Source organism: Panthera leo, chromosome B4 (genome assembly GCF_018350215.1).
Source record: "Panthera leo isolate Ple1 chromosome B4, P.leo_Ple1_pat1.1, whole genome shotgun sequence".
In the NCBI taxonomy this organism is placed as follows: domain Eukaryota; kingdom Metazoa; phylum Chordata; class Mammalia; order Carnivora; family Felidae; genus Panthera; species Panthera leo.
In genome coordinates this window covers 89,985,416-90,008,014 of record NC_056685.1, presented here as the reverse complement: position 1 = coordinate 90,008,014, position 22,599 = coordinate 89,985,416, and the positions used below count along the sequence as shown (strand labels likewise).

Below are 22,599 nucleotides of genomic sequence, written 5' to 3'. Positions count from 1 at the left end.
GATCCTTAAATGGCTCCATTCAACCAGAGAACCTCCATATGTACCTTCCACCAATGAACTGATTTCTACAAAAGGATCCACTGCATACAAAAATTCAGGAGACATTTTTCTTTTCTTGTAACTTCTTTACAAGAAGAGAATCCAAAGTCTCTTCTTTTAGCTTATATGTGATACAAGAATAACTAAAAAAAAGCTAAGGTATAATAAACAGAGAGCAGAATACTAAGAGCAGAATATGAGGAAAATGCAATGATCAGTAGAAAAAATTCTAGAATGTATTTACTTGATCCAAGAAATTGATACCTAATCAACCACCAAAGAAAAATTTGCAGTTTTATATTTAATCTAGGATTTTAGTTAACTCATTGCTTACCCAATCCAATTGACATTTAAGCTTTCAAAATTTTTTGTTACTTATTAGTGTAACAAAAAAATTTGATTGACTTTAGAATTACATAATATATACTTCACCCAATACATATGGGCAGGCAGAAAAGGTCTTGACTAAATATGTTTATAAAAATAAAACCCACTATGTATAGGTAACAAAAACTTCTAAAGAAAAAATTTTCCACAAACATAACGTTAGACTTGGGAAAAATTATTTCCACTGATATAGCATGCTATATATGCAAATTAATTTTCAAAACATTTTTAGCGACTATGAACGTGAAACAATTACCTGCAAGCTGTGCCAATCGATCATGAAGCTTGTATAAAGTGTTCATCATAAGATTTTTCTCACTTTCCTAAAATTAAAAGAAATGATTATAAAACATCCAATTCAACAAAATGTACCAAATAATAATTTTATTCAAAAAGAAAAACAGCAAATAATTTGAAACCACAGAAGCGACATAATCGGAAAGACAAATTCACACTTAAACAATGGCTACCATACTTTAAAAAAATCTTAATCTAAGAATCTAAATCATCACTCTAAACATTTTATTTTTCTTGAGGATTGACTGGGAAATTCGCACTAAGGTTAGTGCTAAAAAAAGGTCTCCTGTACAAAAACTTCTCCCAACCACCAAAGCATCGCTCTCGGTCCCCCTGTACACAATGTACACTTACACATATTGTTCTTATGAGACTTCAAGGCTGCCCTCATGTTTTGCCTTAATCTGATTCAACCAAACAATAGGGGAATGAGTATTGACACTCCGACCCTCAACCTCTCCTAGGACCCCCAAAGTGGTCCTGTATAAATTTATAAACCATTAAAGCAAAACACACATTTAATGAGTATCTAGTGCTAGGAATTAAGAACTATTCTCAGCAAAGCAAGAGGCCCAGTGATACAAGATGGTTCCTGTTCTCAAGGGCAAAAAAACATACTTAAGTGGTTTTTTTTGTTTTTTTTTTTTTAATTTTTTTTTTTTTCAACATTTTTTATTTATTTTTGGGACAGAGAGAGACAGAGCATGAACGGGGGAGGGGCAGAGAGAGAGGGAGACACAGAATCGGAAACAGGCTCCAGGCTCCGAGCCATCAGCCCAGAGCCTGACGCGGGGCTCGAACTCACAGACCGCGAGATCGTGACCTGGCTGAAGTCGGACGCTTAACCGACTGCGCCACCCAGGCGCCCCAACATACTTAAGTGTTAAAGCTGCAAACAAAATATAATGTGAATACAGAAGAGGGGGAGAAGGGAAGATCCATTTATGAAGAGAGACTATTTGAGTTGGGCTTCACAGTAAGAACAGAATTGACTAGCATCCTAAGAAGAAACACCATGACCAAAGGTATAAAGGCACCGGTTATGTTTCTTACGTAACTAGTAGCCTACTTTGATTCAGCACACTCCTGGAAAAATAGTTTGGAGTCAACTGCTAGGGTCCAAAACTAAGAGTTTGACTTCATTCTAAAAATTTAGAAGAGGGAAAGTAAAACAGACTTGTATATCAGAAATAGTACTCTGAACATATGAAAGGAAACGAGAGAGGAGACGACTGCAATGTCTAAGCACCCTGCCAAGAAGTCTAAGGCAGTGAGACCCCCAATTTAAAAGCAATCACAATTAAGGGGGACCAACACAAGCAATGGGGGAGTATAAGTTAGAAGAGGGGTAAGCTTATCACACTATCTGAAATAAATTCATGATTCCTGAGGGGGCTGGCTGTATCTTTATTATTTCCTTTCTTCTTGATGTGTCAAACAAAACAGTAATACTTATAAATATAAGACCAGGATATAAAAGGCTGGGAAAGTAACATTTATATGCCTAACAACATGCAACTTCACCCATTTATTTTCATACTTTATTTTCAGGGACAGAAAGACAAGTTTGTACACTATGAGTGGTATGTCTTTGTCAATGCAGCTTTCATCATTGATACTAGGAAGAAGAAAGCTCATTGAAGGCTCCACCCGAGTCCCTGGTTTTATGGAAGATGGTTGGTAGAGATTAAGTGACATTCCTTCAGCTGACTACTTGCCTTCCAAACCTTAGCTTTTTTCCCCCTCAATTCTATCTCAACCAAATTCTGAATCAGGCTAGACCTTGTCTTTGTAAAAGCCTAAAAATCCACACTGTAAGAATTGGCCATCAAGAAATAATTGCTGGGGCTGAAATCCAAGATTCTGAAAGGTATGCATTTGTGACACATTAAGCCACAAAATAATTTTTAATAAATATATTCAATATAATAATTCAATATAATTTAATAAATATATTCAATATAATATATTCAATTTAATATAATTATAATATAATATATTCAATATAATAATTTAATAAATATATTCAATGAATATATTCAATTATAATAAATATAATTCAATATTATAATATAATATTCAATATAATGAGAAAGAGTTCTAATGATAGTACAGCTAGTTGTGGACTCGATACATGAAACCAAGGTAAATCTGATTAAGCTTTGGGATTAAAGTAGTTAAAAGTTTTAAAGTTTATTTCCTCCCTTATCTGGAAAAGAGACCAATTTCCTTTTCTTTCATATGTCCTGATCACGCCCAATCTCTCTCCCCTTTCAAAAACAAAACTAAATCCAAAAACTTGACACTTGTCCTCTGTGATTGATTACATCTTTAATGAACATCAGAGGCCTGGAAATAAACTTCATTTTTTGATTCACAGATATTAACACTGGACTAGATAAGTAGAAGAAATAACAAAACTTAATCAGATGTAACTGAATCCCATAAGAAAACATACATACATGCTGTTTCTTTAGCATTCTCATAGAAAATTTAAGCACCCAAAAGGCTAAACTGTAATTTTTTCAAAAATTATTTCTCCAGTGGCAATTTATTCAAAATGACCATCTATATATTACAAGGGTCTCAAGTGCATGATCAACTCAATTATCATCTAAATAGTTTTTATGTAATGTTATTAATGTGAACACATCAATTTTGAGGAAGAAATAGAAAGGCTCTGGCTCAACTATCTTTAGCACCAATGTGCTAAACTAGAAATAAATCTGAAAAATATGTAAATCGAATTTTAAAGTTACGTTCTTACAGAAACTTATATTGACTTATAGTTTCATTATAGTCTTCTTCCATTCTGACTGCTTTTCCAGTGGTCTCCTAACATTCAGCTTGAAAGATGTCTCACACTGGCTTTCCTAATCACCCTGACAGCAAGTTAAAGATCTACAAATAAATCCATATTTAAAGTAAGCTTTCAAGCAACCTTTCATTAAACAAAAATGATTTTATACTTTAATTTGAAATAGCTAACCTTCCATTGTTTGTTTTGGTAAGGTCCAGATTGTTTTAGTAACCCATACCATTCTTTGAAGCAAAATTCTCATTCTTGAGTGGCAAAAAATCAAACTGTAGGGCAACTCTCCCAAATTCTCTCGTATATCATCACCTTTACATAAGTTCCCTCTTCTACCCTCAGCCAACTTTCTCCTCAAGGAAATTTCCAATTGTTTGTATCAAGCCTCTGATTAAATGATGATAATGATTTTACACACTTAGCATGGTGCCTGGCACAGAATAAGCACTTAATATAAGTGAACTGCCATTATCTTCATTACAGTTATTACTATTATTTAGAGGTTCAGAACTTCAGTTCCTCCCATGGGGAAAATTATACAGAAGAAAATAAAGTCCTGTATTTCTAACATTCAGTGAGTATATTACACGCATTTAAATGATGATGCCAACAGCAGCATACTTAATATGGTTACTGACAAAGTCAACCTGTTTTAAAACAAGAATCACCACAAAAGAATATTACTAAAAATAATCACTACAAAGTCTCACTCTAACAATCTACAGTAATATTTTATGGATTTGATTATACATTATTACACATCCTTCAGCACAACAAACAATGTTTTATATGCAGGTCTACATTAGTCAGTTCCCACCATAAATTAATAACTGTGCATTATAATATGAGCTCAAATACCTTAATCTTTAAGGTGCCTGTAATGATGGTAAGTGAAAAATATTTTCATGTGAGTAAAATTTAGGTTAAAATTAACATTATAGATCCTTTAAAAAAGAAAAGGAAATCATAAATAGGTAGCCTAAGAAACATGTGTCTTTCTAAATCTTTTGCCTTCCTGATGGTTGAATAGGCATGCCTATGAGCAAAAGATCCAGAGAGACAAGATGAGGGCAAAGAGGACAAAAATTGTCAGAATATCCAGCAACTTGAACAGAAATACTTCTAAAGGTTAAAACCAGATCCCTAGATAATGCGCCAATGCCATTTTACATGGCAGTTGGCTATTACCTTAAAGTGATAAACAATTTTGCTCTTAGGAGAAAACCTGTTTCAGATTTAACCATATTATCCTTAAAGAATACTCAAAATAAGAAAATTTATTGTTTCAGTTTAAGAGAAGTTTTAAAATTAACATTTTTAGTTGACAGTTGTCCTAATACTTTTATCACATAAAACATGAGACAAAAACCAATATTATGATCTTCTTCTACTTACTTGTATGTTTCCAAATGTTTCATCAAAGGGATTTTTTACTATCAAGGAAAGAAAAAGAGAGAACTATTAGCATCATTTGAGAATGAGAATAAGAATCCCCCTAAACAAGCTCTCTGAAATGCCAGCATGTACTCTGCTAAAACTGAATGTAAACACACTGATGATAATGAAGGTTAGGGTAGTGATTTTTGAGACTTGCTATGTTTTCCATTCTTACTCTGAATCTGTGGTTTTCTCTGTAATAACTGAGAGCAGTGCTCTGGTGTCTAAGTGCCTGGGTTCGAGTCCCAGTTCCATCACTTACTAGCAACATGAGCGCGAACTAACATCTACTTGGCTACTCTAAGTTGTAGTTTCCTCACTGTTACAGAAAGGATGTAACAATGATTCCTACCTTGTGTAGTTGTTGTGAGGATTAAATGAGATAAACTAGATAACATGACTGGCCTAGTATCAAGCATTTAATACATGTTACCTGTTACTGTTACTGACTACATTGTTTCCACCACCAAACTTGATTTCTCTTCAAAATATAGATTAAAAGCAGTTGCTACTTAAGGAAATCTACAAGATGCTTTAAAACTAAACAATTCTTTCAGAATTCTGACTTCCAATGGTAAAACAAACAAAAAACAAAAACAAAAAAAACCCTCCCTAATCCTTGCTAACATCTGGAAAGGTGACAAGAAACAAATATACAAAGTAGCTAAGAAATGTCTCAATATCAAACAACTTTACCTTTCCAATAAATATTATAAAAAGGATTTAGCACTTTGCATCCAACCTCCCTACACCCACCTCTCCTAAAAGATACAAACAAGTTTATGGCTAAACATCTCTCATGGTTATTATTTAGAATCTCCTTTGTAACATCTATTTGCAAATTACATGCAAAAATACTCAAAGCTTTCAGATACCTGGATCTCTATAATCCAGATCACAACTAAGACTAACTAGCCTACAAAGTAGTTCACACTGACCAGGTTTCCTTTCTGAGGTGCTTTTCTATTTTTATTTGAGAAAACAGGAAGTCCCATAGGAACCAGGAACTGCCTGATTCTAAGAAAGTTCATGTGTGAGGCCAGTTTAACAAGGTACAATAAAAAAGCAAGGAAAAGTATATCTTACAATCATCTAAAGGGATTTTGTAGACACTTTCTAAAGAGTAACAGGGTTTTAATGCTAGAAAAGAAAAAATTTTGAATGATAAAAGATCAAATTACTCAATAGGGGACTAGGAAGAAGAAATAATACAGTTTAAAGATTAAATAAAGTGTTATGAATCAGAACACGCTTAGACTAAAAAGATACTTTTTAATAACAATTTTTATTAATGTAAAATCTGAACAATTTAAAATGAAGTTGTATTTAGTTCAATATACTACCAAAAAAAATTGCCTTCTTGATCTACTTAAACTGATCACACAATACTAAAAGGTCAAGTATTTTATTTGCTCTGTATAAGAAGAATAACCCTAAAAAAATTAAAACACACAGTTCTAAAAACAGGTTTTAATGTCTGAAGAAAAGTCATGAAGATAGCCTTTTTTTTTCTTTTGATTGTACACAAAATCCTTTTTGTCAAGATTATTAAATGGAAAACTAGCTCTTCAAGTATCTCCATGAAGCAGACTGTGGATGTTCTCCCCCTGGACTGTCCTACTGTGAATTTCTCACGACAGGCATCACGTGACACTATTTGTTTGCCTGGAGCCAAGCACAGTACTGGGCATACAGTTGGTGCTCAAAAAGTGCTGGTTGTGCTATCTAGGTTACATTCATCCTTCTTTATTCTAATCTGTGTGTTAACACTGCAGGAGGCTGGAGAAGGGTAAGTTCTGGGAAGGAAGGGGGACAGGATAACAAAGAGAAAGCTACAGAGCAGAACAATAATTCTGTTGAAAGCACTGCTCTGCCCTTTGCATCCTTCTAGATTTCTGCCTCTCGGTTAATGGGCTGAGATACCCAACAGTGTATCTTAAAAGCCAGTAATATACTTTCCATCCTACACACCTTATGTTAAGAAAATTTTTCCCCAATTTCCTATGACAACCACCAGCATTTTTGCAGCATAACTAATTGGCTATAAAATCACAAAAAATAAAAGAGGGGCATTCGTCAAAAAGGACATAATGAAATATGTAAGATGAATAACAAAGTCAACAAGACTTTATTATGAAATAAAAAATATTTGAATACATCAAAATGTAGCATACATTCACGGGAATATTGTGCCAATAACTGATTTTATTTTGTGGATTATACCTAAGCACTTGTCTTCAAAGTCTTTTGTTCATAGTATTATACAGTTTTTTGCTTGTCCCTCACTAGGCTTCGCACTTTTAACACTAAAATATCTTCCTTCATTAAGATAGGGACCAGTTCATAAATACTAGGATGCATATTTGTAAATAAGCTTCATATCGTGTTGTGAAACACACTTCTACACTGTTGTTTGTTCCTGGCACATTGTCACATATCCACTGATAGACATTCCAAAGTTTACGGGAAACATGGGTTCAAAGCTCTGCACCACTGTACAGACTATGATGAGGGCTAAGATTTATATAATATAAAAATGGGACTACTTAGTCAATGGAGAAATGAAACTGTCAACCAGTTGGATGAAACCAAACTGTCAACCAGTTATTTACCTTTTATGGCAAAATTATTTTGTCATTAAAACACTTGCAGCAAAGATGCTTACAGCAAAACTACCTAGAACCACAACTATCACCTATTAACAGACCTATTAAATCAATAAGAAGTAAAAAGTAGCCTTGAGATTAAGCTTTAGAAGGAAACTTCATCTAAAAACAGCAATTCTAAAAAACCAAAAGCCCTCATTTCTAAAAGCAGCATCTTTTTATTAAAAGATTTTTCTTTATTTTTAAATAGTCTCTGCACCCAATGGAGAGCTCAAACTCACGACCCTGAAATCAAGAGTCTCCTGCTCTACCAACTGAGCCAGCCAGGTGCCCCTAAAAGCAGCATCTTTATATATCTAACTTTTCTTCAGTATTTCTAACACCATGTGTTAGTATCTTTTATCTACAATGTTTAACGGAAACAACACATATTGCCACGTCACCTTTAGTGAAAATACTCCTCCCTGATCCCACCAATTGGGCATTTATAGAGAAGAAACCATATTCCAAAAGCATCCCACACCCCAAAAAAAAAACCAAAAAAACAAAAAAAGCCAACTCATTTTCAAGCCTCTTTTCTAGGCATGGACCTGAGAGATAAATTATCTCTTTTCCTAAAGCAGTGATAATACCTCACTGATATTTCAAACTTTCCACTTCTATCCCCTAAACAGCACAACCTTGAAGTCATTTTAGACCTAGTACTGTCCTTTATACCCTACACCCCCAATAGCTTCTCTTAACTGAGGTTTTTTTCTCAACTTCTGAGGTTGAGAAAAACTTCTGAGAAAAACTTCTGAGGTTTTTTTCTCAAACCTTCCTGGTTTCACCATGTCTCCTTCAATGTTCTTGTCCAGATTGTTTCAAACCTCAAATACACCAAACTTTTCTTAAGACTTTCACTTCTCATTCCTTTAAACTCCCCCAATGATTGTAAAAATCAAATTCCTAAAAACGTTTCTTTAATTATACTTACAAGATCCTTCAAAATTGTCCAATGATTTCCTATCACATTTTGCTTCAAGGAAATAATTCTAACTTTGTGATACTTTTCTATTTACTTAGACACATTGTTGACTCTGATTCTCCAAACCTTCGTCTCACATCAATCCCAAAAATGTTATTAGTTTTACTGATCCTTCGCATTAACTTTTTTTCATTCTCTTACACTGAGATCAAATTCATTAACCATTACGAATGCCCAGGTAAAAAGGAAAAAATGAAGTGTATCAATCTATAAAAGTACTCACAAACTATATGTTTAATGTTGATCAAATAAATTGATATTGTCCTCAGAAAGGCTCCAGTTTGGTCACTCAATGCCAGTAAAAAGAAGAAAAGTCTGCGGTGCCCAAAGTTCCTCCACAAACTCAAAAAGAAAAAGTTTTTTCATTTAATAATTATTAAGTATTTTGTGCTAGGCACTGGAAATGTGACAGTAAATAAAATTTTAAAAATCCCTGCCCTCAAGGAGCTTATGTTAGAAAAGACAATGAACAGACACATTTTAAAAATACAGTATGGCAAATGGTTCTAAGCGCTCTGCAGGTAAAACACAGGAGAGAAGTGGTTAACGCGTGGGGAGGAAAGCAGTATTAAAGCAGATGGTCAGAGAAGGCCATACTCAGAAGAATGCCTTTGGAGGGAAACCCGAAGGAGCACAGGGAACAAGCCATGTGGACACCTGAAGGAAGAAGTTTACAGACAGAAAGAATAACAAGTGTACAGGCTTGGAAGTGGTAGCATGCCCACCATATTATTCCCAGAAATGGAACAGAGTGGAGAGGGCAAACAGCAAGAAATGAAGTCAAAAAGGTAAGTTTACTTGTGGTAGCCAATAGCTACAGATAATGTAGGGCCTTGGAGACTTTTAATATTACTCTGAGCAAGAAACCTCACAGAATTAGAAGCATTTTATCTGGCTTATGTTTTAAAAAGAAAAGTACAGGGGCACCTGGGTGGCTCAGTCGGTTGAGCATCCGACTTCGGCTCAGGTCACGATCTCACGGTCCGTAAGTTCGAGCCCCGCGTTGGGCTCTGGGCTGACGGCTCAGAGCCTGGAGCCTGCTTCTGAGTCTGTGTCTCCCTCTCTCTCTGCCCCTCCCCCGTTCATGCTCTGTCTCTCTCTGTCTCAAAAATAAATAAACGTTAAAAAAAAATGCATAAGACGTATTTGTAAAAAAAAAAAAAAAAAGAAAAAGAAAAAGAAAAGTACATACAATAAGAGGTGGGCCACTCTCAAGTAAGTTTAAAAATCCTAAGCATTTAGAAAAGAAATGATCTGCCGTTCACGCCTCAGGAAAACTGCGGAAGTGGCACATTCAGTACACTTTCCTCCTGCCTTCTCTGGATCAGCACAGCCAATTTCAGTCAGCTTCAACATTTTTCTGTTCTGAGTACCTGAAACTACCATCAATTATCAATCTGTATACAAAAATATTCTGCCAGGAGGAACTGAATAGACATTTTTCTACAGACATACAAATAACCAACAGGTACATGAAAAGGTTCTCAACATCACTCATCATCAGGGAAATGCAAACCAAAATCACAGTGAGGTATCACCTCACATCTGTTCGAATGGCTACTTTCAAAAAAGATGAGATAACAAGTACTGAAGAGGGTGTGGAGAAAAGGGACCCTGTGCACTGCTGGCGGGATGTAAATTATTGCAGCCGCTCTGGAAAACAGTATGGAGGTTCCTCAAAAAATTGAAAATAGAACCATCATATGATCCAGCTAATCCCACTTCTGGGTATATATAACCAAAGGAAATGAAACAGGATCTTAAAAAGATGTCTGCATCCCATGTTCACTGCAGCATTGTTCACAACAGCCAAGACATGGAAACAACCGAACTGTTCATCAACAGATAAGTGGATAAAGAAGACGCGGCATACACATACATACATACATACAGTGGAATGTTATTCAGCCACGAGAAAGAAGGATATCCTGATACTTGTGGCACGGATGGATCCTTCATGGCACGACGCTAAGTGAAATAAAGTCTGACAGAGAAAGACAAATACTGGGGGAGATCACTTACATGTGGAATTTGAAAAAGTCAGACCCAGAAAACCAGAGTAGAGTAGTGGTGACCAGGGGCTGGGCAGCGGGAGAAACAAGAAGCTATTGGTCAAAGGACATAAATGACTAGTTATACGATTAACAAGTTCTGGGGATCTAATGTACAGCATGGTGATTATAGCTAGTAACACTGCAAGTTGCTAAGAGAGTAGATCTCGAATGTTTTCCACACACATAAAAAATGGTAATTATGTGACAGGATGGAGGTGTTAGCTAATGCTATGGTGGTAATCATTTTTGCAAATACATAATGTATCAAGTCAACACGCTGTACACCTGAAACTTACACAGTTATATGTCAACCATAATTCAATAAAGCTGAAAAACAGTTCTGCCAGGAAGACATTGAGCCTTTGATCTTTCCGGTCTTCTTCCTTCTGCTTATTCTGTCTTCAAGGTCCCGTGTGCAGCTCTGCTATAGTCATAAAAGATGCCTAACCACTGCAGTTCACTGCAGTTCACTGTGACCTTCCCCTTTTCAGAACCCCTCTGTATTTACTTCAGTATCTTTGCTAACTTATATTATGATTTAACTATTTGTTGGGGCACCTGGGGGGCTCAGTCAGTTAAGCGTCCAACTTCAGCTCAGGTCATGATCTCGCGGTTTGTGAGTTGGAGCCCCACATCGGGCTCTCTGGTGTCAGCACAGAGCCCACTTTGGATCCTCTGTCCCGGCCCTCCCTTGCTTGCCCTCTCTGTCTCTCTCAAAATAAATAAATAACTATTTCCTCCCCCAACAAGACAGCAAAATCTCTACCTATCTCAATGCCTTGAGGATATTTGATGCTAAATATATACTGAACAAATAGCAGCTTGAAGGCATACTGAAGTCTCCAAGAATAACAGCTTCACCAATGCCAGAGTAGTAGGCACTATAATCCTGATTACTCTGCAACCTTCTTCTTTGAATAAAAAGGAAATTATATTTATTGAACTCTTAGTAGATTCAGGAATACTGATGCCATGTACGCAGGAGGTAACTTTCACCACTATTTTAAAGCAGGTATTACTCCCATTTTTATGTACAGAAATACAGATGCATTATGAGATTAGGATGCTTTCTTGCAGTTAACAGTTTTAAAAGCAGAGATTCATAACCTACATCTGACTCCAATGCCTACATTCTTTTCATTATATAAAAAACAACTACAGAAAAGAAAATATTTGTTTTCTTTGGTTTAAGGAAAACATTCTTCTCTAGAACTCTCAGATATGGAATTATTAAACTTTAATCTCCTTATGATATAATGCATGAAAAATGCCCAAATGGGAATGAAGAAAAGACACCGCTGTTAGAGAATACACAAGGAAAACTTTTCAAAACCAAGTACCCTAACTGTAGTTCAGGCAAAGACGTTCCATGGTATATCAACCTATAAAGTGTCCCATGTCCACCAGGGGCAGTACCGGTCACTCCCCTGCTCTCTGCCGCCATGACACTTTGTTCATTAAAGCTACTATGTATGGGGCGCCTGGGTGGCTCAGGTCAGTTAAGCGTCTGATTTCAGCTCAGGTCATGATCTCGCAGTTCCTGAGTCCAAGCCCTGCGTGGGGCTCTGTGCTGACAGCTCAGAGCCTTGAGCCTGCTTCAGATTCTGTGTCTCCCTCTCTTTCTGCCCCTTACCCACTCACACGTATTCATTCTCTCTCTCTCTCTCTCTCTCTCTCTCTCTCTCTCTCTCTCTCTCTCTCTCCCTCTCCCTCCCTCAAAAAATAAACATTAAAAAAAAAGTTCAGTCTGGAAAGCACTAACTGCAGACAGGCACTTTCAAAGACAGTCTCTTATAATTCTAAAACTCTATGACCTTAAGGCTAGGTTTTAGTCTTTGGAAACTTCCAGTCATCTAGGCACAGTTAAATTCAGCTAACTAAATGACCAATTATCTCTGAGTTGTACCTTTTTGTAAACAGACATTCAAGCTCTCAAATCCCATCTTCTAGCTTTAGGGGTTTAAACAGAGCATAATTATATATAAGGAAATGGGGGGGGGGGGCAAATGTTTCCAACAGCTGCAGAACACTGCACCTGTGTGTGGCAAACTTCTACATTTCACCATCAGCCAAACCGATCTAAAAATGGACAGGGTGAACAAGGCGGCACATTCTTCTGCAACATAGCACATTGCCCTTTTGTTCTCTGAGAGTTCTCTAATTGTTTCATAGCTCTATTAAATATAGTTGTTCCAAAAGACAGGAACAGTTCACATAAAGTATACTTAATATATTACTATGAATATGGACATTACATCAGCAAGCAAAACCAAGTTTTATGGACAAAAACTGGCTACTATAAAGCCTGCCTAAGGTGAACTCTTGTACCACCCCTGTTCTACTCATAAATAAACTTTCCATTTTAACTCCACCTATCCATCTGGATTTACAGAGGTACAGACCTAGATGGGGATAGCAAGTGAAGAAAGGAAAGAGGGCAAAACCTCAAAAGCTTCTCCACTTTTCAGATCCTATAAGACTCTCAACTTTTCACTTGCCCTGCTTTAAGAGAGGCAACAGTGTGCACTCCTTCCAAAAAAAAACAAAAAACAAAAAAAACAAAGAACTATTCTTCACGAAAAACAGAACATACACCATGATTTTATAAAATCAAAGGAGTTTTAAATATGGATATCAAAGTACTAAAAACAAATACTGTGCCCAAGAAAATAAAAGAACAAAACTTATAGTTAAGTTGGCAATGGCCTTATTATTTGGTTGGTTCTTATTCTTCATCTCTGAAAGAACAATTATGGCCTCTTTCAACCTTGTCATCATTTGAAAATCTCACATTTGCTCACCATAAAAATGAAGATTCCTTGGGGGGAGGCGGGCAGGGGGGCAGCGAGGGGGGATAGCAGACTGTAATTGAGATGTCCGTCTTTATCCAAACACTAATTTCACATTATAACTGTACCTCAAGTTTGAGATCTCTATAACAAAAACTGTAAGTAAGACTTCTAACCACAGATTGCTCAACAAGTATTTATGGAGCGTATTCTATAAACCATGTTCTGAGAACACAGTGCTTAAGGACTAGTGGAGATAAACGAGTAACTACGATATATAACATACTCAATACAACTTTAGAGTTTAGTATCAAGTACTTTAGGAGTTCAGAAAGGGATAAAAATTTTTTGCCTAAAATACTTTTGAGCCTTAAAACAAACCAAGAGTAATAAAAGGGATTGAACTATCGAAAAATGCAACATCAATGAACCTCAAAAATATGCTGAAAAAAGCCTCACAAAAGAGTATTCTATGAATCCACTTACGAAGTTTTACAACACACAAAACTACTTTATGGCGAATAAAACAGTGACAGAGTATTGATGTGGCATATGAGTAAACTCATGGAGGTGAAGGCAGTGGTCTCTATCTGCAGGGATTCAAGTTGCACAGCTGGATGCATTTGTCAAAAGTCATCTGATGGTACACTAAAGACTGATACATCTGACTGTATGTGAATTTTACCCTAAAAAAAAAAAAAAGAACCTCACCCTCAATAATATGCATGACATATGTAAAGATAAAAAGTATCCTGTCTTTAACTTACTCTGAAATACAGTTTTTGAAAGACAGAATGATGGATGGACAGAGTGATGGATAAGATATACAACAAAGCAAATACAGAAAATGCTAAAGTAGAATCTAGGTGTGGATACATGTGTGTTCACAGCATCAATTCTTTCAATTTCCTGTTTGAAAGTTTTCATAACAAAATGCTAGGGGAGAAAAAGTATTAAAACAAAATATTTACTGATAATGCTAAAATCCAATCAGAAAACTGGCAAAAGATCACTTTGATACCCAGACACATCAGGTAAAAACCCTAATTTTAAATATTGTACAAGAAAAACATTCTTTTCCTTCCAATTCAATCTAAATTTTTAACAAATCAAAAACTGAAAATTTCCTTTGCAAAAAAACTAGAAAAGTTATTGTAATATAAAGGTTTTTTTTGGTCTTGCCTTGTTCATGTATTTTACATGTACAACTTTAAAATACATTTATCTTTTTCACTAAAATAATGTCAGAAACTTGGCATATAGAAAAATATCCATAGGAGCTTGTGTCTGGTAATTTTTAAAGAGTAAATGTTTCACAAACATTCAAAATTCTTTTCTTACATGCTTCACTATTAAGTTGGAGGTAATTCACTCACCAGTGATTTTATAAGACTGACTTTATTTACCTAAAATCAATTTATTACTAAATTTGAAAGCCAGATGACTAGAAGATCAAAAAAATATCAAAATACTACACATTTAAGAGACTTTAAGAATCTACTCCTTCCCAAAATGAGCTCTGCTATCTTAATAGAGCATCCATAACTCAAGATTTGACAGAATTATTGATTACTGAATCAGACTTACTAAAACTGAAGTTCCCATTCAAACAAAAATGTTTATCCAAAAGACTTTTACACTTTAAGAAAATTTCAAAGTTTACTCTAAGATAAAATATAAAGTTAATAATGAGCCTCTTCCCACCACAACACACACACACACACACACACACACACACACACACACCCTAAGTTTTAATGGCTCAAAACTTCAGAGGGAAACAATTGGCTGCTGTTTCCACCTAACTTTGTCAGCTAAAAACACTTCTGTACCTTACTGATGTTGGGAGGAAAGGTAGTATATAACACATTCAAAAAAAGACAAAGTGATATGTCCACTTAAATCCTAGCAGCCCATCTTACTATACTGCTCAAGGTCCAAAAGTTTGAGTGATCTGCTTTTTCAGTACTTTCACAGATCTCTTCTTGAAAACCACTTCTGCACATATGCCAGTTAAAGAATTATGCTATTGCATGGTGACAAGTGAATAGAAAAATAAAAGCAAGTCAACCCACAAAGGTTGGATACAAACCTATAAATAATACCAAGCATCTGTGCAACAGATAACTTGGCACCCAAACGAATTTATGCTAATGCAATACTGTAATCTATTAAACATGGTGACAGCTCACTGTATTAAGAGATTTTAAACATTAACTGTTACACACTAGAGACTATCTATGACACTTCCTCAAGGTTTACACTGCCAAGAATACAAGTGTAACTGTATTATAACAAGGTCTGTTCTGAAACAATATTGCTAAATGAGAATTGAGAGATCCAAAAGGAATCCGTGATACACTGAATAACCTATCCCCTGTGCAATGCAATAAAGCAACATGCATTTCCCATACAATTACACACCAGAGCTCTTCCAGTTTATATTCTCAATTACAATGCACTGTGTCTTCACACTGTAAATGATTACAGATAATTAGCTTTGTGTTTCACGAAGGCAATGTGCAGACAAGAAAACTGGAGAGAGAAAAGCTGCAGTGCAATGAAAAGGTGAATAGTACTAGAAAAAAATCTAAACGACGGTTCTCGTTTCATTTTTCTAATGGGGACAAGAAGTGTACCTGTTAAAAAGGAAAAGGGCATTATACGTATAAACAAAGCAAAAGATTAAAGGATGATCAAAACAAACATATGAACTGAATGTGGAACTGCAAAGAAAATCCCCATCATTGGCTTTATGACCAATGTGCTTAAAACTTACATCTTAACTTTTGGCTCTGGAAAAAAACAGACAGAAATGAAAAGTCACCAGGGAAACAGAGGTATTTGGGTATGTCATCATAAGGTCCAAAACAAAACCACTGAATAAATAAAAATGTAAGCAGTTATGACATGAGGTAAACTAGACTAAATAAGACTGTTTTTGTTGGTAAGAATATACAGAACCTTAAGAATAAAATGCATGCTTCCACATGAACGAACACAGTGGATGTTGGAATCATATCAGATTTTCAACTGATATCTAACGTCTCAGATGAACAGAAAGTATCTCTTCACACTGAAAAGGTAGTGGGGTAAAACTCGAGAGCAAGGAATGCTAGTTCCAACATGTATGACTTGTGTTCTTGGGCACTGTAGTAACCTAATGTAAAACAGAATGTTTGTAACTATGCATAGAGATACTGGTGGGGACACAAGGAGATTAATAAATCTTAGCTTTTTCTTCTTTTCCCAACCCTAGCAAGAAATAAAAAATAAACAGCACTCAGATTACAAAATAACACAATAGACCACTACTCCGCTTTTAATTTGCCTCTACCCTGGAGCTACTGGGAAGAAAGGACAAAGTTCTCAAGAAAATCTGTGAGTTAAGAAGAGAGGAAATGAAGACCCTAAGGTAAAACTCCCTGCCAAAAATTTTTATAATGCCTGCATTTTTTACTAATCGCCAAAATTTTCATTTATCACAGATAGAATCTGAGATAATAAAGACCTTGTATTAAAAGTACAATTATCTTGAAAAGACTAGAGTTTTTACCAGTTGGTAAGTTAGCCAGTCATTTGAACATGACAACTGATCCCTTGACATTCATTATGAATGTCTTAAACACAAATTCTAAAATATAACCAGGATATATAATTTCCTTATAGCAAGCTTTAAAAGCAATAGTTCTCCATGTTTTTAAATGTCTATTAATTTTTGAGAGAGAAACAGAGACGAGCAGGGAAGGGGCAGAGAGAGAGGGAGGCACAGAATCCCAAACAGGCTCCAGGCTGCAAGAGCTGTCAGCACAGAGCCCGACATAGGGCTCGAACTCACGAGCCGTGAGATCACGACCTGAACCAAAGTCAGACACTTAACTGACTGAGCCACCCAGAAGCCCCAAGGTTCTTCATTTTTTAAGTAAAAGGATCTCTTCATTTACATCAAGATGTTCAGATCCCCACAACAGTACTTTTAACACTCACTTATTAAGAAAATATGACAAAATTCTACGAAGAAAAATATTTTGTTTTCTAACCACAGCAGTATTGGTATACCATTGAAAACAATACACAGTATGAGAGGAGCAAATCATTTGTTAGGTCCTCGGACAACCCTTTGTGATGGGTACAGCCCCCAAGACGTTCTCAGCCCAGAAGTTAAGAATTACTGAAATAAATTCTAAATGAAAAATGTAGGCACCAACTATTCTACATACAAAGAAGAAGGATGATTTAGAGAGGTGGGGCTAAGCTCTGATTCCATATTGGCTCAATTCTCACGAAAGATAATCACATTATCAAATTTTATCATAAAATCATATGATTTTACAATCAGAATTCTACAATATTATGAATTTAATCAAATGGCTTTCCCTAACATTTGGCTAAAAGTAGCTGAACTGAGAGGATAAAAGGAGTTGAAATTTGGTAAAGGAGAGAGTATGTGAAAGAGGAATGCAGCAGAGTACAATGGTTAGAGGATGAGCTCTCAGGTCACACTGCTGGGATCAGCCACAGACATAACTCAATTAACTCCTCTGAACTACCACCTTGGACAGTCATTAACCTAATCCTCTGTTACGGAGTCCTCATCTGTAAAATGTTAAAACTGCTTAAGAACACTGAACGTTTTTACTTGTCAAGCACTCAATACAAGGGCCTATTTTATTATATGGCATTATGCTGTTAAGTCATAAAAAGATGAATACTGTATGATCTCACTTATACATGGAATCTAAAAAAAACTGAAGGCATAGGTATAAAGAACATACTTGTGGTTGCAAGAGGCAGGGACGGGGGTTCATTTAGGTGGGGGTGTAAAACAGGTAAAGGGGGTCAAAAGACGCAAACTTCCAGTTATAAAGAGATTATTAAAGTTCTGGAGATGTAATGTACAGCATGGTGACTATAGTTAACTTCACTATACTGTATATTTGAAAGCTGCCAAAACAGTAGATTTTAAAACTTCTCATCACAAGAAAAAAAAAAAACAAAAACAACAAAAACTGTAACTTATGTATGGTGATGGGTGTTAATTAAATTTACTGTGGTAATCATTATACATATATAAAATCATTATGTTGTATAAGCTAAAACTAATATAATATGTCCATTATCTCTCAATTTAAAAAAAGAAAAAGATTTGAAGTATTGAGCACTTAGATGTTTGGCCAAGATTACAGCAAAATAGCAGGAAGCTTAGGCCAGTATAAGAACAAGAATTAAGAGAAGGAAAAGTAGAAGAAAACATAAAAAGCCAAAAATAAATCTGCTTCCTAATCCAACTCCCACAGAACATGACCCACTGCACCGAGGACTCAAAAGTTAAACCAATAGTATATTAGTGCTAAAACAGGATACAATTTTAAATAAGCATCTATGGGCTAGCCTGGGAACTTAAACTTAAAAACAGTGTTGTTAAGGGGCACCTGGGTGGCTCAGTCAGTTAAGCATCTGACTTCAGCTTAGGTCATGATCTCGTGATTCATGAGTTTGAGCCTTGTGTCAGGTTCTGTGCTGACAGCTCGGAGACTAGAGCCTACTTCAGATTCTATGTCTCCCTCTCTCTCTGCCACTTCCCCACTCTGTCTCTCAAAAATAAATATTTAAAAAAAATTTTTTTAAACAACAGTGTAGTTAAATATTTCCAAGTTCAAGCATCTATCTTACACATGATCTGGAAAACAACCCATTCAAAAATTAAGGACTGCCGATCTTTCCTTTTGGAAGTAAACCGCTTGACTTTGTGAGCAAACATTCTCTAGTAATCTGAATGTAATTCAAATAATTTATTCAAATTCATTAGGAGATGTTGCTAAATATAAACCTACCATAAAATAGCACCTTGTAAAAGAATTGAGGTGATTTTTACAATTCAAAAGAGCATGATGAATGAGAGCACTCCAAAATCTTTCTCAAAAAGATACTGAAACCCTTAAAATTTTTCTTATGCCAACAAAAGCTTTATTAGTCACTCTGTTTTCATTGTCCTAAAGAGGAGCTAACTTTCCCCTTATTTCCAGGGATGGTCATGTGCCAGAATCAAAAGGCCATCGCGGGGCGCCTGGGTGGCTCGGTCGGTTAAGCGTCCAACTTCGGCTGAGGTCATGAACTCATGGTCCGTGAGTTCGAGCCCCATGTCGGGCTCTGTGCTGACAGCTCAGAGCCTGGAGCCTGCTTTCCATTCTGTGTCTCCCTCTCTCCCTCTGACCCTCCCCGTTCATGCTCTCTCTCTGTCTCAAAAATAAATAAACATTAAAAAAAATTTTTTTTAAAGGCCATCCCTCCCTCCTACATGTCTAGTTTGAAAGGCTATACAAAGCAGTTTACAATAGGAAATTAGTGAAAAGAATATAAAGGAATATTCCCAATAAGAAATGAGTGAGAATTTAGGGATATCTTTTCTACTTTAAGCTGCTAAGAAGTCCTTTATACCACTTTATACCTTTATGCTATCAAGCATGGCTATTTATCTAGGGCAGGCGGGTGAGAGATTTCATTCTGCCACTGCTCAGCTACTTCTAATTGACTGTAGTGACTTAAGATTTAATTACTCCATATTTGTAGTATATTTCTATTAGACAGCTCTGGTCTAAACAAATCACATCTTTGATACAGTTTCAAATGAGAAATAGGATAAGAATTTCATTATGTGCTTCATATCAATCATCTAGGAGACTGAAGATCCTAATGCACTTTAAATCCCTTATAATTTAAGTAACATGACTTTAATATACTGCTTATCAAATGAATTTCATTATTTTATACCCCCCAATCTCTTGATTACCCCCCAGTCTACTGCCTATTCCCAGGGACACACCTTATTTTCCCACTTCAGCAATACTAGTACTCATGGCATCTTACAAACCAGCTGAAGAATAACATGTGACAGGCCATCCTTCTCTCCCAGCTGCACATGCAGTCTGTTCTTCAGATAATATTAACAGAAGCTTACGCTAAGACCCATCCACATTCCCAATAAATGTTTTTCTATCTCAAATTCACTACTATATTTTGGATTAGAGCAACATATCCCATCTCTGACTCTCAGATCAGCAAATCAAGCCTCTAGTGGTCAACAAGACTAAAATCTAATTTCATCTTGTGCTTCATAACCTATGAAGTTAACATAACTGCAAAAATAAGAACACTCCTTTGCAGCACCCAGAGATAAAGCTGATTAGGTAACATAAAAAGATGACTCCTTTTATCTGCTTGGACAACTTGAGATTAAGGTTGAAAAATACCGATAAGGATTATAAATGTAACGGACTCTTCTATTACTTATTAACATCACTGACAAGACATATCATACACAGTGCTGACCATGTGTTGTTTAATTAGACTACTATAGCCAGGAAATTCTAACTAACTGTATTAAAAATATAGAGTCATGTATCGCTTCAAATTTCTCCAAAGCATTTCCATAAACGTTATTACTTTAGTTCACTACAAAAGTCACTGGCTAGAAGTAAAGTTGATTTTACTATCCTCTAATCTGACAGATGCAAAAACCAAGGCCCAGAGGTTATGAGTGACTCAACTGCCCAAATAAAGTTGGTAGGTGAGAAAAGAGGCATAAAAAAAATCTGCTGCCTAGTGGTTTAGATTGTGGACCCTGAAGTCAGATCATGGGCTCAAATGCTAGCCCCAAAGCTTAGCCCCAAAACTACTAGTAGCTGAGGATCCTGGACAAGTCACTTGTAACTGTATTCTCTCTACATTTCAGTTTACTCATGGAGATAATACTAGTATAGTTCCACTCATAAAAATTAAGATGAAGTGCTCATACATACAAGGTTCTCAATAAATGCTTTTATCATTTAAGGCTTTAAAATCTGAAAGAAGGAACATTTGGAGATGACATGTCTTAAAAACAAAACAAGACTTTTTGTCATAAGCATAAGAATACTTCTAGAACATCTTGAACTATAATCATAAACACTTCATATTGATAACATTTCCATTTTTGGCAAATTCATTCTTGATGTCTCCTCCTTTAAAAAGAAGTGCTTTTTAAAGTACTTTTAAAAACCTGGGACAAATGAAAACTATTTCCTTGTATACAGTACACATTGTGGTAAACTCTACCATAGGGCATACTCAAATTTGCTGAAAATAATAATTATTTTTTTTAATTTGAGAGAGAGAAAGAATGCAAGCAGGGGAGAGAGACAGGGGGAGAGAAAGAGAGAGAGAATCCCACGCAGGCTTCACACTCAGCGCAGAGCCCAAATGGGCTCAATCTCACAACCATGAGATCATGACCTGAGCTAAAATCAAGAGTTGGACACTCAACCTACTGAACCACTCAGGTGCCCCCAGAAAATAATTTTTAAAGTCACGTTTCCTAAGTCACAATATACAAATCTATGCAGTGCTGCATGGGAACCAAATCTCAATTCTGGAGGATAGTTACTGCATAAATATTCAGGAGAAAGAAGAGAATACCACCACCATGTGGGAGAGAGGGAGGCAGTATGTCTGGGAGAAGAGTTTCAGTCCTATAATCCCAGAAAATATATACTCATCTTCTGGTATTAGTTGGCACATAGTAGGTGCTCAATAATTTATGAGTGCACGAATGGATGAAAAGGAGAAACTGAATTCTACTTCCAGTAAACTCAATCAAACAAGAAAATAACTGATACCGTGGGACGTACCCTTATAAACCTACAAAGTCATTAATAAGGCTGACCAAGCCATAACCCAGGGACTAGAAGAAACAGATATTCTAAGATCTCCCCTCTCCTAATTAATTTCAATGACCCTCTCTATATGGAAGTTTTTACACTTTATAAGTATAAAGTGCTTTCAAAAATTAGCCACAATCAGCAATTCCTTTTGTACACATATACATATAAAAGGAGTCCTTAACTGCAAAACAAAATTAATATTGTACTATGTGTTAAAATGCTCATTGCTCCTAAAGCCATTTTTTTTTCTATTCATGTCACATTCAAGGCAGGAAGTAATTGTTGGTGCATATTCACCATTCAATTAGTTCGGGACAGCTGAACTAAACCCTTGCATAGTTTTGCACCCAAGCCTTTTTTCTAAATGTTAGCTTGCCATTTGATATTGTTTTAAGCAAAAAGCTGTGAACATAGAGCAATAAATCTGTTACCCAGACAAAAGATGTAGTATA

At 35.9% G+C, this 22,599-nt stretch overlaps 1 protein-coding gene across 3 annotated transcripts in view; it reads right to left on the bottom strand.

The window, feature by feature from the left end:
• The window catches only part of LEMD3 (LEM domain containing 3), a 79,478-nt gene that overhangs the window by 44,909 nt on the left and 11,970 nt on the right, over positions 1 to 22,599 (bottom strand). For all 3 annotated transcript variants that reach the window (XR_006204935.1, XR_006204936.1, XM_042947078.1), the window contains exons 2-3: positions 4,931 to 4,968; positions 683 to 749 (exon numbers count right to left, since the gene is read on the bottom strand). Coding sequence is in view for 1 of the 3 variants with exons in the window: in XM_042947078.1 (XP_042803012.1) it covers positions 683 to 749; positions 4,931 to 4,968 (105 nt within the window). In the remaining 2 variants the exon portion in view is untranslated. The remainder of the gene's footprint in view (positions 1 to 682; positions 750 to 4,930; positions 4,969 to 22,599) is intronic.